The sequence below is a fragment of the Mauremys mutica genome, chromosome 2 (assembly GCF_020497125.1).
Source record: "Mauremys mutica isolate MM-2020 ecotype Southern chromosome 2, ASM2049712v1, whole genome shotgun sequence".
Classification (NCBI taxonomy): Eukaryota; Metazoa; Chordata; order Testudines; family Geoemydidae; genus Mauremys; species Mauremys mutica.
Window position 1 is genome coordinate 119660880 of NC_059073.1, and position 14065 is coordinate 119674944.

The 14065-nt window shown below is 43.4% G+C and overlaps 1 protein-coding gene across 2 annotated transcripts in view; it reads left to right on the top strand.

Moving 5' to 3' along the window:
* The first annotated feature begins 1946 nt into the window (after positions 1 to 1946).
* F13A1 (coagulation factor XIII A chain) overlaps positions 1947 to 14065 on the top strand; it is an 86931-nt gene continuing 74812 nt past the window's right edge. For both annotated transcript variants that reach the window (XM_045007774.1, XM_045007775.1), the window contains exons 1-2: positions 1947 to 2059; positions 2991 to 3170. In XM_045007774.1, the coding sequence (XP_044863709.1) occupies positions 3011 to 3170 (160 nt within the window). In that variant the 5' untranslated portion in view covers positions 1947 to 2059; positions 2991 to 3010. The remainder of the gene's footprint in view (positions 2060 to 2990; positions 3171 to 14065) is intronic.

Sequence of the window (14065 nt, forward strand, 5' to 3'; positions counted from 1 at the left end):
CTTGCAGCTGTACAGCGCTGGGAGTTAAACCTGTCTTCGTACAGCTGAGTAGGGAAAGCGCTGCAGTCTGGCCACACTGACAGCTACCAGCGCACTGTCGTGGCCACATTTGCAGCATCTGCAGCAGCATTGGGAGCGGTGCCTTATGGGCAGCTATCCCAGTGTTCAAGTGGCTGCAACGTGCTTTTCAAAAGAGTGGGGTGGGGTGGAGTGTGACAGGGAGCGTGAGGGAGAGAGAGAGTGGATTTTTGGAGCCGACACTGTCAAGTTCCGTCCACCTCCTCCACTCCTCTCTCACTCACTGAAAGCAAACAGCTTTTTTTCCTCACAAACCAGATAAGCAGCCACTCCGAAATGGAACCCCCCCCCCCCCCGTCCCACCTGCCGCGCTGTTTCTCTCCTCAAGCAAACACTAGCTGTGGGCGTTCCAAAGGGAGCCCCCCTGCCTGCCTAGTCACAGCAAACAGTAGCTGTGTTTGTTTTTTTAGATAAGCAGCTCCAGGAGCCCGGAGTTGACAACAAAACAAAGAGGCATCACAACAAAACCAAGAGTGTTATCTTTACTTAAAAGCAGCATGGGAAGCTTCCGGAGGTCAGTTACAGCGTACTAAGATTATTCCCTTTTTACACTGGCGCCCCAGCGCTGCAGCAGCAGCGCTGTTCTCTTCATTCCTCTCGTGCAGGTGGAGTACATGCAGCGCTGTAGCCAGGGAGATACAGCGCTGTATGTGCCTTGCCAGTGTGGACGGGGAGTGAGTTACAGCGCTATAAAGCCACCACCAGCGCTGTAACTCTCAAGTGTAGCCAAGGCCATAGTGTGTCAGCTACACCAACCCCATTGTGAGGCATGGGCACTCCTGTTGATTCAATCAGAACTAAATCCCAGGAGAGTTTCAGTTTGCAATGCATGTGAAGAGCAAGAGCGCTGATGGTACAAAACAGCTGCTCTTCAGTTCATGCATTTTCTCTGCCCCTTTACTTCCCACCAACTCTTACTATGTGGGGCGGAGGGGGAACATTATTGTGTCTGGAGGCAATGTGGGGGTTTCGTTGGTGCTGAGGGATCAGAGCACACTTTGCTACTAGGATTTATCTGTATAAGAGCAGTTAATACATGTTGAGACAGAAGGGTGAGTTAATTCCCCAAGCTGTGGCCATTTAACTGCAGATATACAGGCCCCAAATGATAAATGTGACTTTAATTTTGCACTTGCAAAATTGTGCATGTAGATATTTGCATGCACAAAACTTCAATGTACAGTATGTGGGAAATTTGTTCATGCACAGTATAGAGGCTCTGGGCCAGATCCTCAAGGGGGTATAAATTGATTTCAATGCATCTGTATGGATTTACATCAACTAAGGATCTGGCCTGTATTTAAGACTGAGTGAAATAATCCAGCTTTGGGCCAGATTCACATGGCCCCTGTGCACCACTCTAGTGGTGCAAAGGGGCAATACAGCAAGTTTAACCAGCTGGCTGAAATTCCCGAGCGTGGCAAGCCCAAGTAGCATACAGCTAGCACGACTGGATCTGTGCCATTGTCTTCAGGGGCATGCTTAAGGGAAAGGGGAACGCCCCTTTATAATCTGGCAATCCCCAGATGGAATAATATCCCCTTGGGGGCTGTGCACCTGGCAGAACTTTGAGCAGCAATGAGAGGTACCAGGATTAGCCCCAGGACTGTGGAGCCGTAAAGGTGGCTTATAACTACTTTTGCCCCTCCCCGCCCACCCCCTTTGAGGTGCTGCTGAGTTCTGCTTTGGCAAAACTTCTTTGACCATATACACTGAAAATTGTATATTGAAATCCTCCTGATGTATATGTGTGGGGGTGGGGCAGAAGAGTGAGAGGCACCCAAGGCTCCAGCAGCTGTTGCTGCTGCCTGGAGGTGGTGTGGGGAGGGTTTGCCAAGAAGGGAAGTCTCCCAGCCCCGCAGGGGGGGCGGGGAAGGAAAAGGGATATAATGCAGTTACTTAAGAGCCCCCAACTATTTCCAGATTTCATTGCACTTGAGAAAGTCTACCAGGAACAGGAAAGAGAACATCTGAAAAGAAGGTACCCTGGCTAGCTAAACACTTTCTTTAAAAGATTAATGCTATTAAATAATTGCCACGTTTTGAAATGTTGCCTGAATGGGTATTTGGAAGAAGCTGAGTTCTCAGCATTGAGTATTTTTTTCTGAGCAGGCTGCAGTGTTTTTGTCATTGCCACATGCATGCATGCATGCGTGTACACACACACACACACACACACACGATGTGAAATCCGCTTTATGCTACCTCAAAGAGAAATCTCTTATCATCCAATATTTGCAATTTCCCTTTAATTGATTTACTCTAGAGAAGTCAGTGGAGGGAAAGTTTTTCTCCCCTTTTTCTTGCAACCTGCAGGGTGTGGGAGGTGATTTTATTGTCTGTGTGTCTGTGGGAAAATCTTCAGATATTTTGTGTGTGTAAAATATGTAGAAGCCCTATACAAAATATGATAGCATTCATTTCAAACACTTTATAGTGTTTCAGACTCATGATGCAGTATACTTTGTGTGTGTGTGTGTGTGTGTGTGTGTGTGTGTGTGTGTGTGTGTGTGTATTAAATCAGGGTAGAGAATTTGTGAGATTCACTCATCAGGGATATTAATTCACCACTTAATCTGCAGTGATGCCTTTTTGGAGGGTTATGTATGTATTTAATCCTAACCCATGGAATCTCCCAAATGTTTCAAACTCTTGCTATTCCCAGACAAACCCTTTTGTGTTTGAGTTTATTCTTTCTTCTCTTTATCATATGTTTTGACAATAACAAAATACCTTCCAAGCCTCAGGGGATTGTAATCCATCGTTAGACTGATGCTTTCTGCCTTTGTTTTATTTATGTGAGACTGACAATGTGGAGCTCATTGGCATTGCACACGGTTATTTGTTTCTCCCTCTTAGACGTGGGGCTCTAGCTCGCTTTTCTTTTCTCTTGCTCTCCTTTTTCCTTTTAGGGGATTGCAACACTGTTACAATGTCTGAACCAATGCACGCTGACAAAGAGAAGAAAAAAACAATTCCCCCTAGCCTGAGTGGCCGAAGAGCCCTCCCCGCAAACATCTCCAATGCTGAAGAAGATGAGGTCCCTGTCATGGAGATGACTGCTTTGGTACCTAGGGGAGTTAACCTGAAAGGTACAGTGTATTGCACATTTTAAGAGTTGAACCCTTTCTATATTTCCAGTACCTACATCTGTTTACGTCTACGAAGTAAAATAAAAACACTTGTAATAACAAAGGTAGGTAATGATAATTTGTTGTACTTCTGTAGCTCCTTTCATTTGAGGATCTCAAAGGCCTTTATAGGGTTTAACCAATGACCATCCCTCAGAAAGAGGAAAGGAAGTTCTGTCTTGCAGGCAGAGAAGCTGATGCACAGAGAAATTAAGTGGACTGCCCCAGGTTGACCATGTCAAATAGTAGATGGAGGAGGCAGATTCAGGAATATTTTGACAACTATAACACTGAGTTCAGTTCATTGTGACTTGTGGGGATCATATTATTTGTTGTTCAAAAGCATTCAGATGATTGCGGGTTATTTCTGAAAATGTTTGCAAATCTTGAATTAGTCTTTAAAATTACCAGAAATTGCTTGTTATGCTTCAGAGCTTACAATCAGGGATCAGAACTGATATCATGTGACTTGAATGTCAAACAACATTGAGTAACAATTCTAAGTCTTTGGAACAAACAGGTTCACATGCCAGCTGAAAATAATATGAAAATAATACTTATAAATAACATACATTTAAAGAAATCAGGATTGACGCGTGAATGATTCACTAGCTAGCCTAAGAGGCTAAATTTATAACAAACATTATTAGAAATTAATAGGTGAGCTAGTTCTACAGAGCAACCAGGGCAGTATGATATAATAATACATGAAACTCCTATAACAATTTTCAGCCAAGGATCTCAAAGCACATAACAAAAGTGGGTAAGCAGTAATATCCCCATTTTACAGATGAAGAAACTGAGGAATGGAGAGCTTTAGTTGCACTTGAAGACTGTGTAGCCTTGATTTCCTTCACCCTAAACCCATGCCTTAGCCACAAATTCACCCACCCTTCTCATCCTAATACATAAATGTTTCTTTAATAAACATCACTTTTAAAAATGGGCAAGCAACTGTCGTGTTAAGAGTGGAACCACGGGCTATGCTTTTCAAACATCCTTGCTGTTGTATGTTGGTTTGTGTTTTGATATAATGTAGCACAGTGCAACACGACATAGGAAGGTCCAGCTCAGACTACCGTGAATACATAGGATCTCAAAGGAGAAACATTAGTAAAATCAGGGAAGCCTAAGGTCTTTAGACGCCTGAGAGGAAGATTAGAGAAGTTGTGTTGTGGCCCCGAACCAAAGCCCGTTGAAGTCAATGGAAAGACTCCCACTGACTTTTGAAGAGCTTTGGATCAGAACCCATGTATAAGGGTAGAGTTGGGGGAGATTTTTATGGATGTTTTCCACCAACAAAATTAAAGCTTTCAGGCAAGTAAAAGGTGGTGAGTAGTCTGAAATGTCTGCCTCCTGCCTCGCTGGCAGGCCAAGAGATTATTAATGTACAAGGCAAGGAAGTTGATGGCCTAGAACTCTGCCTTTAAATAGATAAGTGTAGAGGTTCTTTTGTATCATAATGTGCTGAAGGGGAGAATCTGCCTGGAAAGATTCACTGCTTCTGAGGGGACTCGTTTGCCCCACATTATCCCGTAGCAATATTATTCCAGCAGAACCGAGGAAAATGCAGTCAGCATAGCCGGGAAAATACACTTTGAAAAGGATCTGCAGGGTGTGTGATGGTGACTGTGGGGGAGGGAGGAATTGCTGCTGTTTTCACCCCATTTTCAGAAATAACAGAAGGAATTACCTGGCCTCTTATTTTTCTAGACCAACATGTTTTACACACAACTCTGGCTGAGTATTGCATTTTGGGATTGGTGCTTGCTGCACAGAGCAGGTGCAGTGTTGTGCAGACAAGCACAAGGTAAGAATTTGCCAGCAGGACAGGACGTGCCGGGGAGCTGAGGCCTGCGTCAATGAGCGTGCTTTCTGCCTAAGCTGCTTCCATGCCTATGCTACCACAATATCTGAGCACCTCACAGTAACCAAAGGATTTTATATTCACAGCACCTCTGTGACATAGGAAGTGCTATTATTCCCATTTTACAAAAGGGGGACTAAGTGACTTATACAAGGTAATACATGAAGTTTGTGGTAGAGGAAGATTGAACTTGTAGCTCTCAGGTCAGCACCCTGCCCACGGGACCATCCTTCCTTTGCTCTGCTTGCCAAGTTACTCCTACTTAGTGGGAGGAATAAGGCTTTATGGTGGGCTAATAGCTGAGTGCTTTATTAACCAGCTAAGAATTAGAGACTGACATCCATATCTCTCCAGACACACTCATTCTTCATCCATATCATGCCCCTTTTTTACCTAGGTGAGTTCAGCAGAAACCTGTCTGGGGGGCTTGAAACTTCCTGGTGCTCAGTTGTGGAAGATATGCTCAATACTTATCCTTACTTGTGTCCACTCTTACTAGCACTGGACAGGAAACACCCAGCGCACCCTCCTTTGCACCATCCAAAGACTTACCAATGAGCCGTGCCTTTGTGACTGGAACTACCTGAGATTCAAATCAATAAAGTCCCCACAATTCTTCTAGTTTGGAGCCATTTCTGTCTTGTTCTTTAGGAAGTCATGAAGTTTGAAGGCTATTTTTTTTATTGACAAAGCACCTTAACTTGTGCTAATGTGTTGCCATGAAAGTTTAAATTCTTCCTTTATAAATGTTTTAAGTCATCAAATTGCTCCTTCTTGCACATGAAATGAGCTTGCCTTGAACATCTGGTCCAACACTGATGTCTGCCAATCAAGAGGATTTTGCTTCAAGGCTGTCCCTCCGCTGCTTGCTCTCTGTTTTGAACAAAGAGGTTCAGCTGTTCAAGGGGGTCTGTAGAAAGCTCTAAACATCCCTGTGCTTTTTATTGTATCCCTTTCCTAGTTTTATTTTCTATTAATGCTGATGTCTAAAGCATACAATTACCAGGAGCCTTGCAGATATTTTGGCCATTGCAACTAACACAACAACAACTTTTGTTGTAAAGGCACAGGTCAGCTGCACACGGTCAATGTACAGTTGTTAATTTTAAACACTTTTGATGTTGAAAGTGTGTATGGGGAAAATTCTGCAGGCATAGATCGCTGCACTTTGACACAAGCTTCATAAAGACCTGAGAAGAAGCAAACAGATACTGGAGCTATAGGTTGAATTTCCTTTTTAGTTTCTTGAAGGTGCTAGTCTGAAAATAACGGAAGGAGTGACCTGGCCTCTTATTTCTGAAAGCAGGGTGAAAATAGAAGTAAACTCCCCACTGAATGGTCCCAAATTTTGTCAGAGGAATCGGAGTGCTGAGACAAAGATGCATCACATTCCACTCTTCCTCCAACTCCACAGAAGTCCCACATGTAATTTCTGTCAATAGGGGGCACTGCACTTTTATGTGGAGTGTTCCTGCATTGGGAGGGAATTGAGGAGATGCCATGAGATTGCAGCTTTGCATAACTGGAAACTAAGGAGATTTCCTCACATAAGTTAATGATGATCTTGTTAGCGTTGTTATAAATGGAGTGTTGGTAAATCTGAGGGAGTGAGGTGAGCAGATGTTCCAGGCACGAGGAAAAAAATGTGCTTTGGCTCTGACAAAATATTGTCCTCCCCCACCAGGGCTCTGTTAGTTCACCATTGGCTGTATGCCTCTGCCTGTAAGAAAATGATCTAGAGCAAACTAGAGTGGGAGATGGAGAACTCAGGATTCCCAAATGGAAAAGTCACGTAGAATTAAATAGAGAATAGTAACCTTGCTCTAGAGTTTTTAAACCTTCTGATCATTCTGATCAGAAATTGTATCCTTTTTATGGGTGGCGTTTAAAATCCTATATAGATAATGTTTATCATGTATCCTCTCTGTGGGTGGGGTTATGATAAACTTTCTTTATATACAATTTTAAACCCCAACGTTTGTCATAACTCTGTCCACAGAAAGGATACAATTCCCTATTAGATCAATCAGCAGTTTTAAAAACTCTAGAACAAGGTTACTATTCTTTGTTTAATTCTATAGGCTTCTTGAGTAACTGCTACAAAAGTTTCATCCCTTTTAAATTCCACTGGACTTTTCCATAAGGGCTGTAGTAAGAAATATGTTGAGCATTTTTACATCAAACAGACATTTCCCTCTCTGATTTGTTCTAGATTGGTTTCCCACAACGCAGCATACAGCTGATGATGAGAAAAGACAAGGACATACTTCTGCAACCCTTATTCATATGAGTATAAAAGAATAGCACAAGTATGTAGTAGCAAAATCAGAAAGGCTAAGGCACAAAATGAATTACATCTAGCAAGGGCAATACATTACAATAAGAAGAGGGTTCTATAAATACATTAGGAGTAAGAGAAAGACAAAGTAAAGTATAGCCCTTCTACTTAGTGGGGGAACAAGAGCTAATAACAGACAACGCCAAGAAGGCTGAGGTGTTTAACACCTATTTTTGCTTCAGTCTTCACCAAAAAGGTTACTTGCGACCAGATACATAAAACAATTAATATTAATAACAAGGGGGAAGGAATGCACAGCAAAATAGGGAAAGGAGAAGTTTAAAAATAACTTACGTGGGTTAGATGTATTCAAGTCAGTATGGCCTGATGAAATTCAGCCTAGGGTGCTTAAGGAACTTGGAACCATTATCTTTGAGAACTCCTGAAGGGCTGGTGAGGTCCCAGAGGACTGGGCAAACATAGTACTTCTCTTTTAAAAAGGGCAACAAAGAAGACCTTGGGAATTATAGACCAGTCAGCCCAACTTTGATATTTGGAAAGATACTGGACAAATTGTTAAACAATATGTAAGCACTTGGAGGATTAATAAAGTTATAAGGAATAGCCAGCATGGATTTGTCAAGAACAAATCATGCCAACCTATTTTACTTCTTTGACACAGTTACTTGCCCAGTGGATGGGGGGAAACTGTAGATGTGATTTATCTTGATCTTTAGTAAGGCTGTTGACTCAGTCCCGTATGACAATCTTATAAACAAAAAAGGGAAATATGGTCTAGATGAAATTACTGTAAGGTAGGTGCATAACTGCTTGGAAGATCATACTCAAAAATTAGCTATCAATGGTTCTCTGTCAAACCAGGAAGGTGTATTGTCATGGGGATCAGTGTGTCTGGTACTAGTCAATATTTCCATTAATGATCTGGATAATAGAGTGGAAAATATGAAATTTGTGGATGACACCAAATTGGGAGGGGTCGCAAACACTTTGGAAGACAGGATTAGACTTGAAAATGGCCTAGACAAATTGGAGAATTGGTCTGAAATTAACAAAATGAAATTAAATCAAGACAAATGTAAAGTACTACACTATAAAAATGAAAGTCACAACTGCAAAATGGGAAATTGCTGGTTAGGTACTTGTACTACTGAACAGGAGCTGGGAGTTATAATGGACCACAAATTGAATATGAGTCAACAATATGATGCAGTAGCAAAAATAAATAAATAAGTCAAGCTAATCCTTGGTGTACCGGTATATTAACAGGAATGTCATATGTAAGACAGGGGAGGCAATTGTCTCGCTCTTCTTGGCACTGGTTAAGCCTCAGCTGGAGTACTGTGTCCAGGTCTGGGCACCACACTTTAAGAAAGATGTGCACATATTGGAGAGAGTCCAGAGGAGATCAACAAATATGATAAAAAGGTTAGAAAACCTGATCTATGAGGAAAAGTTAAGAAAACTGGGCATATTTACCTCTGAGAAAAGAAGACTGAGCAGGACTTGATGAGTCTTCAAATATGTTAGGGGCTGTTATAAAGAGGACAGTGATCAATTTGTTCTCTATAATTACTGAAGGTAGGACAAGTGGTAATTGGCTTAATCTGCAGGAGGGAGATTTAGTTTAGATGTTAGAAAAAACTTTGTAACTGTAAGGCTAGTTAAGCTCTGAATAGGCTTCCAAGGGAGGTTGTGGAATCCCCATCATCAGAGGTTTTTAAGAATGGGTTGGACAATTACCTGTCGGGGATGGTCTTAAGGAATACGTGGTCCTGCCTCTGTGCAGGGGCTGGACTAGATGAGTGCTTGAGACCCCTTTCAGCCCGGCATCTTTATGATTTACTTGTGAGTCCTTAACTACACTTAAACAGCTTCATCAATCAGTACCTGATTGATGAAGGAATAAAAGGAATAAATCAGGTACATGGCCTTCATTAATGCAACTGTGAGGGCCTACACTTATTTTTATTCAGTGGCCTGAGCAATGAGGGATGCAGAGGGGATCAGTGACATAGGAAGTAGCTCATGGTAGGGCTCTCAGGTGCAGGAAGGTCATGAATGGGGACTGCACTTGCCCGGCAGAGCATCTCCTATCTCCCCACTTTTGTGCCAGGATAGGAAAGGGAGACTTGGGGCAAAATGGGTGAGGGATGAGTGCGTGAACTCTGAATCTGCTACTCCACAGATCCTCTGACCACAAGTCTTTCACCCACAGTGAGGGCAGGCTGGATTCTGTGCCTAGGGTGACCATATGTCCTGATTTTATAGGGACAGTCCCGATTATGGGGTCTTTTTCGTATATAGGCTCCTATTACCCACCACCCCCTGTCCTGATTTTTCACATTTGCTGTCTGGTCACCCTATCTGTGTCTCCCTGCTTCCAAGAAGAACCTCTGTGCAAAGCTGATTTACTTGAGCACTGTACAGTGGTCTGTTTTAGCCCCTAATTACTTACATATCACATTTGTTCATCAAATTATAATATGTGGCAATTTATATAATGCATTCCAAGCCAATGCAACATGATTGTAAGGGAGCACAGTCAGTTTAGAACAGAGCCACACCTGCTTACCCAGCTGTAGTCTTCAATGGAAAGTGCAAACATTAGCTTACAAATTCCTAAAATGAAAGATAGGTGTGGTTTTTTTCTCCTAGTTCAGCACTGGAAACTCATGCTGACAGCTGATCATCAAGGGGTCCGATACTGACCAGTTATAAAGATCCTCCAGGCAGATCCTGTTGACCTTTTGACTGAGGGTGTGTAAGGTGGAATAGAATCCAGCCCATTCTTTCATAGCTGCATTGATGCTAGCAGGAGTGGTGAGGGGGTGAGGGGATGGTTTTGTTATGAAGTTAGCTAATATAACTTAAGTCTGTTCCCTGTGTATATAGTGGCAAGAGAAGATGCCATTTTTGCATAGGCATTTATCTAACTGTAACCACAAGTGTCTCTGGTATTTTTCAAACAGGCTAGGTCTATATGACCCTGATCTCAGCAGGAAATGTCAGCTGGAGAATATTTCTTTAATTATAATTCTCAGAACTTTGTTTCTGTAGTTTAAAATAGACTATTCGAGGAAGCGTATTCATCTTGCCAGTTATTTCATGAAATGACAATGAAACATTAGTTTAAATATATCCTGTGTGTTACTCCATTAACATCAATGGATGAAATGGACCTATTTTCTGTCTAAGGTTCAGTTCTGGTACTCCATATTCAAAAGCACCCACAGAAAGCTTAAGAAAATTCTGGATCAGATACCCAGATGGTGCAAATGTGCATAGCTCCATTGAAGCCTAATTCCTGACTCTGTCACTGACTTGCTGGGTGACCTTGCGAGAGCCACTTACATGTCTCTGGGCCTCAGTTTCCCCAAAGCCACCTTTGTTAAAGGTCTACAAAAGAGAGGGCCAGATCTTCAGCTGGTGTGAACTGGCATAGCGCTGTTGAAGCTGGTGTAAACTGGCATAGCTGCAGCCACATTCAAACTACATTAGTTTATGCCAACTGAGGATCTGGTCCACGATCTTTTTGCAAGGGCAGGCACATCCAGGGTGGAAAGAAGGAAGACAAAACTTCCTTATATGGGGTAGTGGTGAGGTAAAGCCCTGCTCTTTATGTCAAACATTTTTAAGTTGAGTTGTAGTAACTGGAACCACTTACTGCTAATGTTCTGTGCTATGGGGTGTTTGCTTTAGAACAACCACCAAATGGACTTTAAGGGGTTGGGTGAGCTTGATTTTTTTTAACAAAAGTCACATCTTTTATATAGTGCCTTTCACCCAAGCATCTCAAACCACTCTACCAAGGTGGGTGTTATTAACCGTATTTCTCAGAAGAGGAAACTGACACACAGGAGTGAGACAGGGAATTAGTGGCACTCAGAAATAGAACACTGATCTTCAGACCCCTAGCCAGGCACTCTAGTGACTAGGCACTGATGCTGCTCTACTTTCAGCTTGGCGGCAGGATTTGGGACCAGACATGGCTGCAAGCTGAACTTGAACTTTGACCTTCAGCTCCGTCAAGTTACAATACATACAGCTTTCAGACTAGCTTGGCAAAAATCAGTTTTTACTGGAAGGAACTACTTTAATTATTGGCCGTTTATCACAAGTCACAAAACAACCCCAGATAACCCCCCAATTTTTCTGTCTTGTCATCAGACAGTCTAACAATGACAGTTAACCCATTGTCATCTATATAGGAAATCAAAATTTCACTCTGCTCTAGCAATAAATGGCTGCACAGGCCATTCACTAGCTTAATTTAAAGCTGTATGTTTACAAAAATGCTTCATCCCTGCCTGGGAGATATCCCTGAGGGAGGATAGGGCAGGAGAGGGGGAACCCAAAGGAGTTTCAGAAGGGGGTGGGGGAGCAGCTTTAAATTTCACCAGAGGCTCCAGAACCAGAGGAAGCTACAGCAGGGATAAGCTTATCAGCATATCCTCCAGCTGCCCCAGCCACATACCCTCCTGACTAGCACTGTCCACTTGTTGAGCTGAGCTGGTCCCCCCTCATCTTCCTCTCTAGGCTGCTACCATTCTCCACAGCTGAAATTGCCCTTCCTGTCAGACTTTCTGCTGCTGGGGCTCTGTGCCAAGGCCTATGCCTGCAGTATAGACACAGGAATGAACCTGCCCAAGTTTTTGCAAAGATCTTGCAGGGCACAGGCACCATCTTCTTCCATGTCCTGGTGCCCTGTCTCTTCCCACCCCCTCTACCTCTGCCCCACCTCTTCCTGCCCAGTTCCGACCCCTCCCCCGAGCGCGCACCATCCCTTCTCCTCCCTCTCTCTCCCAGAGACTCCTGCACACCATGGAACAGCTGATTGCAGTGGGCAGGAGGAGCTGGGAGGAAGGGGAGGCGCTGATCAGCGGGGCTGCTGGCAGACGGGAGGCGCTGGGGGGGAAGAGGGGAGCTGGCTGCCAGTAGGTACTAAGCACCCACTACATTTTTTCCATGGGTGCTTAGTACCTACTGGCAGCCAGCTCCCCCCATGGAGTCAGCGCCTGTGTTGCAGGGCACTAGCCATATAAAAGGAAAATGCTGAGTGCATAACAAGCCAATATACTTAGGGTATCTGCCTTCTAAGGAAAATACAGAGGATTCTGTCAGCGCGAATGTTGAAAGCAAGCAAGCCATAGAAGGCAAATTGGACAGAAAAAATATTAGCTTTATGGGAGCTTAAATAGGTATTTATATGGATTCCTATGTCATAAAGTCCTAGTAAGCTCCCTCTCACAGTGGTGCTTTAGATAGAACAGAAGGAGCTCTTGAAAAGTTGACTCATACAACTGGCAACAGAATGATGCAAGTTCAGATCACAGCATAACTGAATGGAAGTGCTCAGTGGGGGATACGTGTTGTGAAGCATGGTGAAAATTAAGATGGGGAAACAGCTTGTTACATAGTTTTACCATAGCGATAGGATTAACCCTCTGACTGCTACCAGTATGTTCCACTCTGGTGCACTCAGAGATATGCCTTACTAAAGTGTTCCCATAATAGGCCAATAGGATAGCATCTGAGGCAGTAGATTTCCCCTCCACCCCCGCAACTGGGTAACCACAATTCTCTGTGTTGCTGAATTAAAATTTAATTCAGAGACAATAGGATTGTCTCCAGTATGCATTATGTACCTGCATCATTCATGAGACCACCTTAAGTCTCTTAACTTCAGCTATTGGGATTTCATCCAGGTATGGGAAAATTTCTAATGTATTGTGCCCAAAGGGTCACCACTCAGATGCATTGTTATAATTATCAGGATCACCAATGTTTTAGGATAGATACATCTGTATATGTGAGTGCTGCAGCTGTTCTAGCCCAGGGCTCATTTTAGGAACAAACTACTGCTGTGAGCCAATTTGCGATAATAGCATGAACATTTTCTGCAAGGAGTTCAGGTATCCCAGTGATAGGTGTGATATAATTACCTGAGAAGATGATTTAATTAAGTTAGTATTGTTTATAGTGAATTTTTGCCCCGTGAACCAAGCAAATGGGTCAAAAGAAGCAGGGACAAAATGTTCAGATGTGGCCTCTGATTCTGGATACATACGTTTTTGGATCCCCAATTTAGGGTCCACCTTTGGCCTGCCCTTCAGAAGTGCTGACCACATGCAACACCCATGCCTTCAGTTGGACCAAGGTGTCTCAAGTTGGGGACCCAAAACAGAGGCAATTTTCAAACTTCTTGGATGGAAATTAAGCAAAGGAGACCATCTCGCTGCTGTGCCAAGAACAAGCACTCTGATCATTAGAAAATTTGAGTAGTGCAGGGCTCAGGTTGAATTCCTAATCCACTTGAACCATCCCTGTTCCAATTTGACAAAGGAGCTTGACTTTCAGCAAGCTCAGGCTGGGCAACCTTGTTTTGTTGTGATGTGATATTTACTTTGTGGTGTTGTGACATCTGCTCAGAAGAGCCCAGTATCCAGGTGCTCATACCTTGAGCACCAGGAGGAGGAAGTCTACTTCCCTATGTAGCCAGCCTTTTCCTTCAACCCAAGTTCTGGAGAATGGCTCTTCTGGGATGGTTCCCGAGGATACCCAGGGGTGTGAGGCACCTTGCTACCACCTGCCCTTAGTGTGAGGAAGCCTTTTCTGTATCTGCCATGGATGAGCTCCCCAATTCCACCAGCCCCGGGCAACGCAAGCAGTGCCCTCTAAGCCTCACAGACC